The 12,379-nt window shown below is 36.9% G+C and overlaps 2 protein-coding genes across 21 annotated transcripts in view; one reads left to right on the plus strand and one right to left on the minus strand.

Annotated features, from left to right (window-relative positions):
- The window catches only part of ACSS3 (acyl-CoA synthetase short chain family member 3), a 159,918-nt gene extending 151,026 nt beyond the window's left edge, over positions 1-8,892 (plus strand). For all 3 annotated transcript variants that reach the window (XM_045187309.3, XM_045187310.3, XM_024579713.4), the window contains 3 exons: positions 5,554-5,653; positions 5,739-5,914; positions 6,763-8,892. In XM_045187309.3, coding sequence (XP_045043244.2) covers positions 5,554-5,653; positions 5,739-5,914; positions 6,763-6,831 — 345 coding nt within the window. In that variant the 3' untranslated portion in view covers positions 6,832-8,892. The remainder of the gene's footprint in view (positions 1-5,553; positions 5,654-5,738; positions 5,915-6,762) is intronic.
- Positions 8,893-9,579: 687 nt separating this feature from the next.
- PPFIA2 (PTPRF interacting protein alpha 2) overlaps positions 9,580-12,379 on the minus strand; it is a 446,500-nt gene continuing 443,700 nt past the window's right edge. For all 18 annotated transcript variants that reach the window (XM_053921063.2, XM_045187308.2, XM_045187307.2 and 15 more), the window contains one exon: positions 9,580-10,957. Coding sequence is in view for 2 of the 18 variants with exons in the window: in XM_045187300.2 (XP_045043235.1) it covers positions 10,929-10,957 (29 nt within the window). In the remaining 16 variants the exon portion in view is untranslated. The remainder of the gene's footprint in view (positions 10,958-12,379) is intronic.

Raw genomic sequence — 12,379 nt, forward strand, 5'->3', positions numbered from 1 at the left:
GCAGTTAAATGGCAAAATTAAAAAACTGTGCTAGAATCAATGACATCCAACAGGAATTTTGTCACTATGTGTTGGAATACTTACAGCACATAACAGGACACCTCTCAGCCTTCAAGACGTTTTCATTGCTATTCCATTACAGTTGTCCCAATTTTTCCCCTTTGCCCTTCTCTGTGCAGCCCACCCCCTGCTCCCACAGTCAGTCCCCACGCTGTTGTCCATGTCCGTGGGTCACTCACACATGTTCTTTGCCTAGTCCCTTCCCCCTCTTTCCACCCTTATCCCCCTCCTCTCCTCTATGAATTAAGTGATTAACTATTTATTGTATATTCATGTCTAATAAGAAAATAGTATCTCAATTCATATCAGTTTTGTCTTTTCTACATTGGAATCTACTAGATACAGTTGGTAACTAACATTCTTTATTGGCTTCCTCTCAGCTCTTAGCACAATTGCTTAACAAAGTGATAATTAATATTCACATGAAATGTTTATACTGATGCCATAACCAGCTTTTATTAAAGTGCCGAAATCTTACTCGATATTTCAATGCTTTTCCAGGATTCTCAGTAGTGAATGCTAGTTTCCTTTTGACTTTTTAAAGATAAAACTTGAGTGTCTTAATTTGTTGGAAGTCTCATTTGTATAAACTAAAAGTAGACGGCATGTTGTTTTATATATAGTGAAGATATCTATGCCTTTCCAGTTTCTCAAAGTAAAATTCGACAAATGTATTACCTCTTATAAGACTTAATCAAACAGAAGTTCTATTAAAATTACTACATCAAAAACATTTCAAGAAACCCTGTATAACTTTCTGTACCCAGCATAAGGAAACGGAGTCCTGGAACAGCTTTTACAAACTTAAGAGGACACTATCCTTGTAGATAACGGCACACAGGAGGAGGACCTTCTATAACGTTAAATCTCGTCTGTTTGAACAGTTGATTAATCTTTAAAAGCCTAGCATCTCGCTAGACATTTGGGATGCTTTGGTGGAAGTTAAAGGAAAATGGATCGAAAATCTGCTAGTTCAGGTCTTTTGAGCCCAAACTACTGGGAGTCAACGCGGCCCTTCATGCTTGGTTCTCTTTCACGGTTCTGGGCGGGCCTTCTCACTCAGACTTGTCTCCAGGGAGCAAATCGGGCTTCCTGTTTCATTCTTTCTCTGGTAGCTTCAGTTTCCGGTTGTTAAGTAATGCTTGCAGTATCTTTAGGAACTTGGAGATCTGGTGTTAAAATATTGCGCTTAAAGTAATATGCACATATAAATTGCCCTTTGAAGGTTGTTGTGGCCAATGTGTCATTGTTTGTTTTTCCAGGTATCTATTTTGTTCACTATTTTAGGAAAAATTTCTTCAACGTTGGATATATTTCCATAAAGTGCATATTCAACAAAGATGCCATGCAGTTTCAATTCTATCCAGCATTGATGAATGCCTGGATTTAAATAGTTGTAAAATACTGAATATTCTCCTTAGTACATCAATACAAGTATTGATGAAGATGTGGAATCGGGCTGTTTTCTGGATGATTCCAATGTCAGGGAATGAAAAAGCATCCCTCTTCTTCAGCTCCTTACATCTTATAAAGCTGCATGATTTAAATTATGGGTTTTTTTCATGAAAATACTTAAAAACAGAATTGAGAAGCCTAAGTAATATAGCCCACAAAAGGCACAACCTTTTATATTCATTAAAATGTACACAAAAGTGGCAATACACCAGTAACAATGAATGGCAGACATTTATCAGACCTATTAACATAACCTTTATATACTCACTTTTAATGAGACAATTACCACTTAAGTTGTATCTTTTGGGGAGGGCTGTATCTACCTATTACTGAAAGATGCTTCATAGAATTTATACAGAAGGAATGTATGCATGTGGCTTTTGACTGTTTACCCCCACAGGACATTTGGCTGACTTCCGTCCCTCTTGCCAACACATATTTTGATCCTTTCATTTTTAATGATTCAGGTGTTGGAATCAGCATTTGCATGCCAGTGTTATTGCTGGGGCCAACATAGAAAGCTGCCTCCTTCCCTTTATGGTATCTTTTTAACACTGATAGACGAATATAACATTTTACCCACTATAATAATGAACCTCATTTACATGCAATTATGGAAAGGGATCGTTTCTCATGTATTTTTAAAGAATTTTTGCACAGTTGGTGAAAGTGGGAAACTTTGATATTATAGAGAACAATGTCAGATATTATTTCTGGTTTTAAAATACTCCCTGCCCTTAGAGAAAACCAGTCAACATTTTCCCATCCACTTCTAAAAATGCCAAGTGTGAGGATGAAAACATGGTGAACTTAAAATAGCAAAATAAAAGAGCAGCAAACTGAAAGTTTTGACATTTAATTTAGTTTAAATTACCATCACATTGTTCAGGTGACAAAACATCTGGATTACTGATTTTTTTTACTGTGATTTGAACTGATATCTTGGCATTTTAAAAACTCAGGCATATGACACCAGTGAACACATTAATAAATGTTTTTGACAGTTATAACTCTGGTTAGCCAGGTAAAAGTTGTTCTCATTAAAATGTGAATAATAAATCAGAATTATAGAATCAAGCCTACCCCATCTATATCCCATCTGCTATAGACAAAGTATATATTCTCTTCCATGAAACGGTGACTGATTATACTAACTACCAAAACAAATCTTTGGCCATAAAATTTGTTTCCACTCTCAATGCATGGACCTAAACAGTAAATAAGACCTTAACAGATTGGAAAGCTGTTGGGAGCGTTTTGAGCGTTCAGATTGACACAGTGGGAGAATGTGGCATTGCGTGCTTGGGATAGCATGCATCTTGCAGAAGCTTTTTAGTCAGCCCCAGCTAATGGGAAGAGAGCATGAAAGTCATCTTTTTTTAAAGATTTTTTGTTTATTTTTAGTGAGATGAGCAGGGAGGGATAAAGAGAAGGAAACATCCATGTGTGAGAGAAAGATGGATCAGTTGCTTCTCGCACACCCCCATTTGGAAACGTGGCCCACAACCCAGGCGTGTGCCCCAACCAGGCATCAAACTGATGACCTTTTGGTTGGTGGAACAAAGTCCAACCCACTGAGACACACCAGCAAGGACTGGACATCGTCACATTAGCAGTGAAGTTAATAAAACATATAGTAAAAAATTATTTATGTAACACATGCTACCCTCAGCCCTGTGGAAGTAAAAAGCTATGTGGATGAGAATGCTCACAACTCAATACTTCAAACTGGCTGCTAACAATGGGATATAGGAGAATGCTGATTTGTATGTTTAATTAGGGCCATGTGAGGCACACAGGGCTTTTGTACCAAACATTCTAGCACTTCACTGAGTTTTCCAGGAGTTCAGAGGAAGGAAAGTTCATTTTCAACTTGGCTTAATCAAAAGAAAAAAGTATCTTCATGCAAAGTTTGAGATTAGAAAGTGAAATGTCCCAGACTTGTTCTTCTCCTTCCTATCTGGCTGTGCCTTTTTAGTCTAGTTGACCACCTTCCTCTTCGTGTAGCCATTGGCTGTTATCTTTAAGGGTCTCCCACTATTCTTCACTACTTTCTCCCTATCTCATCCATGCCCACAGCTTTCATTAGCCTGTATACATTAATGGCATCCAAATACACGTCTCTAGATTGAGACTCTCCCCAACTCCCACTGCTCTGACTTGGATGTTTCAAAGGTACTTCGATAAAACATCTCTAAGACGTATGACATCTCTAAAACATCTCTAACGCTCTTTCTTCTCAAGCCTGGCCCTCACTAGCATTTTCTTACTTAGAAAATGACACCACTGTCCAACTCCTGCTCAACCAAACACACAGAATCATTCTTGACCCTTCTGCCTTCTCCATGCTCCCTATCCAATTTATTATCAAGTGGTACCCATTTTACTTCTAAATAAACTCTCTAACCTTTACTCCCACTACCATATCCTTCGTCCACTGTAGCGGCCTCCCTGGTGGTTTCAGCACGCGAACTGTGATACTCCCTCTTAACTGTCTTCTATTTATTCTCCACGATGAGACAAGTTGTGTTTTCCAAAGTCCACTCTCAAGTGAAAGGAGCCATTTTGAAAGGCTGTGTAACATTCTGGAAAGTGACTTAGGAGACAGTAAGATCATGGGTTGCTGGAGGTTAGCGGGAAGTGGCGGATGAATAGGCAGAGCACGGGGCATGTTGTAGGGCAGTGAAGCCAGTCTGTTAAATATTATAATGGTGGCTACATGACATAAAACACATAGAACGTGCACCCCCAAGAGTGAACTCTGAACTGTGGCCTGGAGTGATGTGTGAAAGCACCAAACATACCGCTGCAGTGAGGGATTTTGATGGCGGGGCAGGCTGTTTATAAACAGGAGGAGAAGGTATATGGGGACTTTCTGTACTTCTGCTCAATTTTCCACAAATCTGAAACTACTCTAAACAATAAAGTTAATTTAAAAATTAATTTGATCTTGCTTGCGTCTCTTCCTCACCTCCTGAAAGTGCTTTACCTTTCCAGTGCTGCTAAATAACAGTTGGACGTCATTTGCACAGCCCCTCTCTCCCTCTCAGCTTTACTTCCTCTTGCTCCATTCTCACCCTGGCTTTGGTTTCCAGCCACTCTGGTTCCTTTCAGGTGTGAGTGTTCGTGCGCAGCTCTTTCACAGGGCTCTCTCCTGTTTGCCGAATCAAAGTCTGTGAATCCTTTAGACCTGAGCTTACTGTCTTTTCCTAAGGGTAGGCTTCTTTGAGATCAATATCCTTCTGCCAAGTTTGTTACTTTTGCTCTATTTCTCATGTCAAAACCCAGGATGTTTCCTCAAAGCCCTTACCACTTTTATATTTAGACATTTATCATAATTAAATATTTGTGATTGGTTATTAATATTGCTCTCCCCTACTAGAGTATAAGCACCATGAGTGAGCTCAGGCTCACCACTGAGCCCAGTGCAGTGGCAGGAGCTCAGGAAGTAGTCAGTAGATGTTTGTTCAATGAATGACTAGAAGAGAGTGAAGACTGCCAAATGAGCTGTTGGTATGTTGCTCACTGTTTTCTCTAGCCATTAGAGATTTGCAGTCACTGAAATATGTATTACTTTGTCCTCTCTGGTTGGGTAGCTGCTCAAGAAAGGAAACGCTCTGTTCTTTGTTTAGTAACAGATGCAAAAATGAAATCACTATGTATTTAGTCATGGGGCTGCCATGGACTCCTCCACCAGGTGCGCTGGTGGTAGCCAGCACCACGAGGCCATCTATTTTCAGAGGCCCGTTATGATTTGTTTACATGTGGTGTCCACTGTGTATTTTCCCCGACTTCATTAATGATGACTGAGATGAAGAAACAATTTCCTTACTTTCCAGGTAACCTAAGCAATTTGTCTTAATTACGGTCAGCCTTTGATGAGGGACTACCGTGGGGATCCTAACCACTCACCCCAGCAGTAATGATGTGAATCGCGAATTAGTAGCTATGGGTTTTTGGGTTCTCTGACATGTACTTCTTTTCCCAGTTGACATAATTTACACGTACACACTAAATGAATGCTTTTCCTTATTACAGTCGGTCCTTTCCCACGGCACCGTGGCTGACTGTGCTGTTGTCGGCAAGGAGGATCCTTTGAAAGGTCATGTTCCCTTAGCCCTCTGCGTGTTGAGAAAAGGTGAGAGAGCTTCATCTTCCCTGACTGTGTGGGTCCTGAATGATGAAGGTTAATTCAATGCTTACCATATGAACTTTCTCCCTAGGTATAGACACAACTGAGGAACAAGTTTTGGAAGAAATTGTGAAACATGTTAGGCAGAGCATCGGCCCTGTGGCTGCTTTTCGAAATGCAGTTTTTGTCAAACAATTACCCAAAACTAGATCTGGCAAAATTCCCCGGTCAGCTCTGTCTGCCCTTGTCAATGGCAAGCCTTATAAGGTAAATTTTCAAGGATGTGTAGTGCTGGGTTCTGACAAGGTTTTCCCCATTTCTTTGACATCAGCAAAGCTCTCAACAGTGGTTCTCAAGCATGAATCGTATCCCTACAACACACATAATAGCACAGTTTTAAATGTTAAGTGAGAAATTGCATAGTCACTCTTACCGTAGGAATGAAGGTTTGGGAAAACCCAGATTAATTAAAACCATATGCTTTGAGAGTACAAGAATTTGTGTGTGAAAATATTTTTACTATTAGTAAATATGTGAGTTAAATGCAAACAAACTTGTGGAAACTCAATCTTACTGAATTAAAGGTACATTTCCTTCATTGTAGTCATTAGTGGCTATTAGTGAGAAAGCAAGTAATTGAGACTGGATGTACATGTTTAACTCTTCTAAGTGATACACATGCTAATTGTATTGAGTTAAAATTATTTTAGGAAATTTTAGGCTAATCCAAGCATATATATTTTTAAAAGTTAGTTTGTATATTATACATACTTAGATATACACATTTTAATAGTAGAGTAGTTGTATGAGCAAATGCAAAAAAAATATTTATTTTCTTTTTATAGAGGCACATAGAAAGCCCCATAACAGGAATTCTGGAGAAAATAGTATTGAGGACCAATAGTTTTGCTAATAGAACAGTTTATCACTTTGGAAACTGTAGCTGTTAGTACATTTTAAAATATTAGGTTCAAAGTCTCCTATTTTTGAACATTTCCATATGAGTATTATAAGATAATGGGGAATACAACATTGCACATAATTACTTAATCACAGGGAGGGTGCAAGGGGTGCCAGGAAGTGCATTCATGTCTCTCTCCCTCTTTTTCCCCCAGATAACACCTACCATTGAAGACCCCAGCATTTTCAGGCACATAGAGGAAGTGCTGAAGCAGGCTTCATGACTTTTTGAGTCAATTTTTCTAATTGAAGTCAAGTTTTTTTGAGTTATGTCCCAGAAATAAATATTTAAATAGAAATTACTAGCAAACCGAAATGTGAATTGTGAAGCTTGGTCTAAAAGAATATACTGGAAGCCTAGTGAAAGATCGGTGCCTTATGTTTGATTAGACCCAATTAGCATTGCTATCAATTACCTGTAATGTGACTCTTTATAGGTTGTCTAACACTTTCATTTTAGAAAAATATATCTAATGTATGATTTTTAAAAAGTGTTCCCTCCAAAAAGAATTTTAATTGAAGGTGACATTAATATAGAGCCGCTTCCTAAAAATAGAAATCTGCAGCCTTGACCCCAAATCTAAAACTCGAATTGAAGTCAGAAAATAATTACAATTTTTCTTAAGGAAATTTGCGATGATTTCTAACATTTTTGACATGCTCACATGCATGGTCATCATCTAGTTCGATGAATTTCTAGGTAGGGAGGCCTGTTCAGTCATTTCCTGAGGGAAGGCTGATAATGACCATTGTAAGACACTGACTTCCAGGGCACAGCCCTGTGGTCAGGTCATCTGGTATTTAGTCAAGGGAAATCTCCTGCCTGGGAGAGAGCACAGGTCCTCTGTCCTTTCTCCCAGGAGCCCCTCCTCCTGGCTCCAGTTCTTAGTTGACTAATGACTCCAGCTTCTTATGGAAAAAGGAAAATGATGGAGAAATGAGGTGGGCTGTCTAAGAAAGCTCTTCAGGAGGAAATGTAAAAGCTTTTACATTATGCAAAGAGAAACAAATAAATCCAGATGTGCATGTAAAATTTATAATTTAAATAACCCACTAAAACAAATATTGTGATATCCAAGTATAGCTTTCCATTTAAACTTCTATTAAACTACTGAGAATTATTTTTTAATTGAAAATGAGTTTTGTTAATAAACTTATGGTAATGTGCCAATTAACCAAACTGGACAGATACAGATCATTCAATATATGGTTTATATAGGGTCTGACATGTTATCAGTAATCAAAGAATACATTTAAACACAAAAATATACCATGCCCACTGGGTCTTTGATGGTACTCAAATACTCCTTAATCCTTCAGTCCATCAGGAACATTATTTTCAAAGAGCAGCTGTCCTAACATAATAGTCTGGGTATATCAAATATATGTCAGAGATAATAGATAAAGAGCTTATTTACTTGTTTGTTTTACAAAAATGCTTGCAAACTGTATAAAGACATTTTGAAAATGTGTGCTTTTTATTTGGATCATAAGCAATAACATCAATGACTTCTCAAGTAAATTCCTGTTTGCTTAAGTTGGCTTCCTGATTGCTACACCTGGAAAAAATATATTCATCTGGAGTTCCCATTAATTCTTTTAATAGCCTCAGTTAAAACAGCTAGATAGACAATCAGTTTATAATTTGAAGCTGTTGGGTTCCTTAAACTGTCGCTTCCATTGGGCACATTTAGTCCATTATCACATGTGTAATCTTAATGAATAATCCATTTTTAATGTCTTAGCATTTAATTTTATTACCTTACACTTTCGTATAAGATTCAGTTCATTTGAAACGGCAACTTCTTTATCTGAAAATGTGTTATTTGCAAGGTATGAATGCCAAGTACATTGTACTGATGCAAGAAGTGTGTGAAGGTGCGTCTGTGGTCCTCTTGCACGTTCTTCCTGGGAGTCACATCCCAGGGGACACTTCACCAAGCAGCTGGAGCTGTCTTCCAGTTGAGTGGGAGGAAGACAATGCCCAGAACTGGGAAAGCGGCTTTTTCTTGTATCTGACTGAGGAAATTTATCTCCTTTGCAAGGTCAGAGAAAGTAATGTTACTTTCATATTAACAAATGTGGGGCAGAGAGATAAGTCATCAGGTTGTTTAAATTTTGGAAGGAAAGAGAAATTTTCTATTTTAATATTTTTATCATAAAACACTTTTACTACATAGTTCCTAAAATATTCCAAATGAAATGTATCTTTAAAAATAACAATGTAATGTTACTTAAAATTCAATCATATTTAAATTTGCTGAAATAAATTCTCTATGATCTTCTTTCGTATTTCCATATTTTTTTTTACTGAACACATTGAAAAAATTAAAACATAAATATTTTCTTTTAAAATCTATAGAGTGTTTTTCAATTGGGTTATTTTGCTCAAGAAAATATATTGGGTATATACAATCAACACCTGTTTTATATTTAAAAAGCAGCTCGATTTATATAAAATTGTATTTGTAAAGGCTTCAATCATTAAAAATGTGAAAATTCATAATGTTGCTAGATGGTCATTCAATGGATTTTAAATGGATTAAATAGGTTCTAGAGTCTGACAGACACTATCCTGTACATTAAAGAGTACTTTATGCTTTTTTGAAACAAGTAACTGGATCTTTTTTATCCCTATATATATGAGTGTATTATAAATGATTAATATTTCTTGCTGGTGACCTCTCTCTTGTATGAGTAGATGCAAATCTAGTTTATATTGCTATAATATCACAATTTCTAATTATATTTCATTTTTGTGAGTCAACATCCCCATGTTCAGAGGAGCTTCCAAAGCTCTTTCCCATTGTTTTTGCCCAGGCAATGTTTCCAGAAAAATTTGAAATCACTCTCATTAGCAGGGTCAGGGCTCCCTCTTGTGGCCGGCTCACTTTTGAAGAGAGTCCCTAAAAACAATTTTCAGTCAATTGTTAAACTTTAAGTGCCCAGAAAACAAAGCTTAAACAAAGAACTGGAAGTATTCTTGTTTTTTATTGACAATGGAGAGGGTTCTGTTACCATTACCTTTTGACTGAATCTGCTTAAACAAAAATAGACATCAAAACAAATGTAATGTACGTGCAAACATAGCAAATTAAATACAAAAATGAAATTACTAATGACAGGTCTTGCGCTTCATAAGATCAAACAGCAGAAAATCAGCAGATAGATAAATGTATTTTTAAATAGGTTTTACTTTGAAATCTCCCATATAAACAAGGAATAAACAACAGTAACACCACCAAATAAAGCCACAGGGAAGAGATTACTCTTCTATACTTTATACACTATATATGTTAATCATTCTGTCTCTCATTTATTTCCTCTGATAGGATTGACTTCAGGGAAGTCAAAACAAGGCTGTCTTGGCTAAAAGCTTATAATATCAGACACGAGTCTGGCCGTTGCCCTGTTACGCAGACAAAAGGGAGGGGTTCGGGGTGTGTTTCTTCCAGTGGAAATGAGCTCAGACTCTGCAGTGGCACATTCACTGAGCAGTGCTGGCTGGCTGGCGGTTCAAGATCATTTGAATGAGCATGTGGTTCTTAATAAAGGAAATTTTTTTATTGGTCCACAGGTAACAAGAGAAGATAATGGTTTTTTCTTTATAAATTTTTTTTAAATAATTGTTTTGACTCTTGTAAACAGTTTGGCTTTGTTTGCTATTGAAAAGGAGATCGAGCCATCACAGTGCTATTTCTAAGGATAGAGGACGTCCCTGATTGCCTTTAAAGGTCTATTTTTGGCTCCAGTTCCAGGTTAAATCGTTCTTTTTTACATGATCAGAGGCAGGTTTTCAGCTTTAAGTATTGACAGACTTGAAGGTGAAGCGTGGAGGCATGAAACATGCTTCCAGGAAACATCGGTTTGACTGTTAGAATTCAAAAACTGTAAAAATGGTGGAATGGTAAAATACAAACAGTGCAGGGTACTGTCAAATGTTTGTACTTGAGACTCCATGAACCATATATTTTATTCTTTAAAAAATCATATTTATATCCATTTACATAAGACTTACACATTTAAAAAGAAATACATACACAGTAATACATAAATGCCTAGTATATTACAATAAAACATGAAAAACAAGTGGCTCCATTTCATAAAAGCATCTCTTGTACAGAATTTATGATGTGGATGATGTTTATTATTCAAATGACTTAAGCGTTTTCTTACAATTGTCATAAACTAATCAAACTTAATATGTGACTTCCCCCCAAATCACATTTTCAATTTAATAAACCATCACTTGTGGTTATTTCCTTGGACTTCAGCCTTCACAAAGGTGTTCGCTGCTCATCTTCGTAGGCGGTAGTGCACTTTAGGTAGGGTAGACTGAAAAGACGACATCTAGAATATCCAATGGGCAGCGTTAGTTTGCTGTCAGGCCCCAGGCTGGGAAATCCGCCCCCCGCACCCCTTGGTGCCCCTCCATGCAGCCTGCCTCCTTCTGTCCCAAGAGATAATGAACAGGGCATCGTCTAGGATGTACCCAACAGGTGTATGTAATGAACATTTGCTCTTCTCCAATTTTGTGCAGGCAATGTCAATACATAATATTGGCTCAATTCTGTGGGAAGTATGGCAGTAATATTCTCAAAAAGGTGTTAACAGAAAATATCAGCAGTTCTTTTGACAAATTTATGGCTTGGTCGTCAATAAATTGAATGTAGTTGACCTATTTTATGGAATATATGTGTATTCTGGCTCATATTTTAGAGCTCTTATAAAGATACTTTAATTGCAACAAAACATAATGATAATAAATAATGTATTTAAAGAATCTGGGTCAGTGGTGCGGCATCATTGATTTCTTTTTGTCATAATATATTTAGGAAAAGTTCACAATTACTTTTCCGGACACAAAATAAATAATAAATTTGTCCTTAATAACAAAAGTGCTAATGTTTCATCAAAATAAAATCGGTTGTCCTAGATTAACTTAATATAAATAAACACCTTTCTCCCATCTAATAGTAAAAGCTAGAGATATAAACTTGAATGCCATGCACAAAATACAGATTGCAAATAGTTAAAGAGTTATTCTACCCATCAGTCAAGAGTTGAGAAGCAAATACTACTCAACATATTAAATAGTCATTTGTAAGATAGTGAAGTATTCATTTCTGGGAAAATTATCATGTTATGTGTAGAAGCTATTACAAAGAGCATTTTGGAAAGCCTCTTGTTTAGCCAAATTAACCAAATTATTTTATACTTTAGATCATGCCTAATTAGATGCCAAATTGCATGCCATAATTAAATTTTAATGTTAGGGTTTTACATTCCAAAATTAAATATCTTTCTTGTCTGAAGGCTTTTTGTTTTATCAGCATCTTCAAACGGCGACCTAAGTAAGGCAGCATACCAGCTCCCATATTAGGCCCCAAAGACCAACAACAAATTGTGTGGTGCTTTTAGTTCAAGGCAATGAATAAACAGCACAAGATGAGCTGTTCCTCTGCCTATAACTGCTTCCTCTTTCCTTCTCTGCACACACATTTTGTTCTAATTATTGTCCTAGAGAGTATGTTTCCAAAATATTAATTCACTGTAGATGGTATTTTGGTAGAGCATGGTTTTAGGGTAAAAAAAAAATGTTGTATGAGTACTTGACATTTATAATCTAGGAAACCACAGTTTTACTAAGAATGCCAGTGAAACTCCATTTTGGCATGGATTTGGAAGTCAATTCTATCAACTAATATTTCTGTAAATAGGAAAATGTCTTGTATCTTATGGTTATGTATCAAGGTTTTCTGTTAGCCCTGT

Source organism: Desmodus rotundus, chromosome 3 (genome assembly GCF_022682495.2).
Source record: "Desmodus rotundus isolate HL8 chromosome 3, HLdesRot8A.1, whole genome shotgun sequence".
Lineage (NCBI taxonomy): Eukaryota > Metazoa > Chordata > Mammalia > Chiroptera > Phyllostomidae > Desmodus > Desmodus rotundus.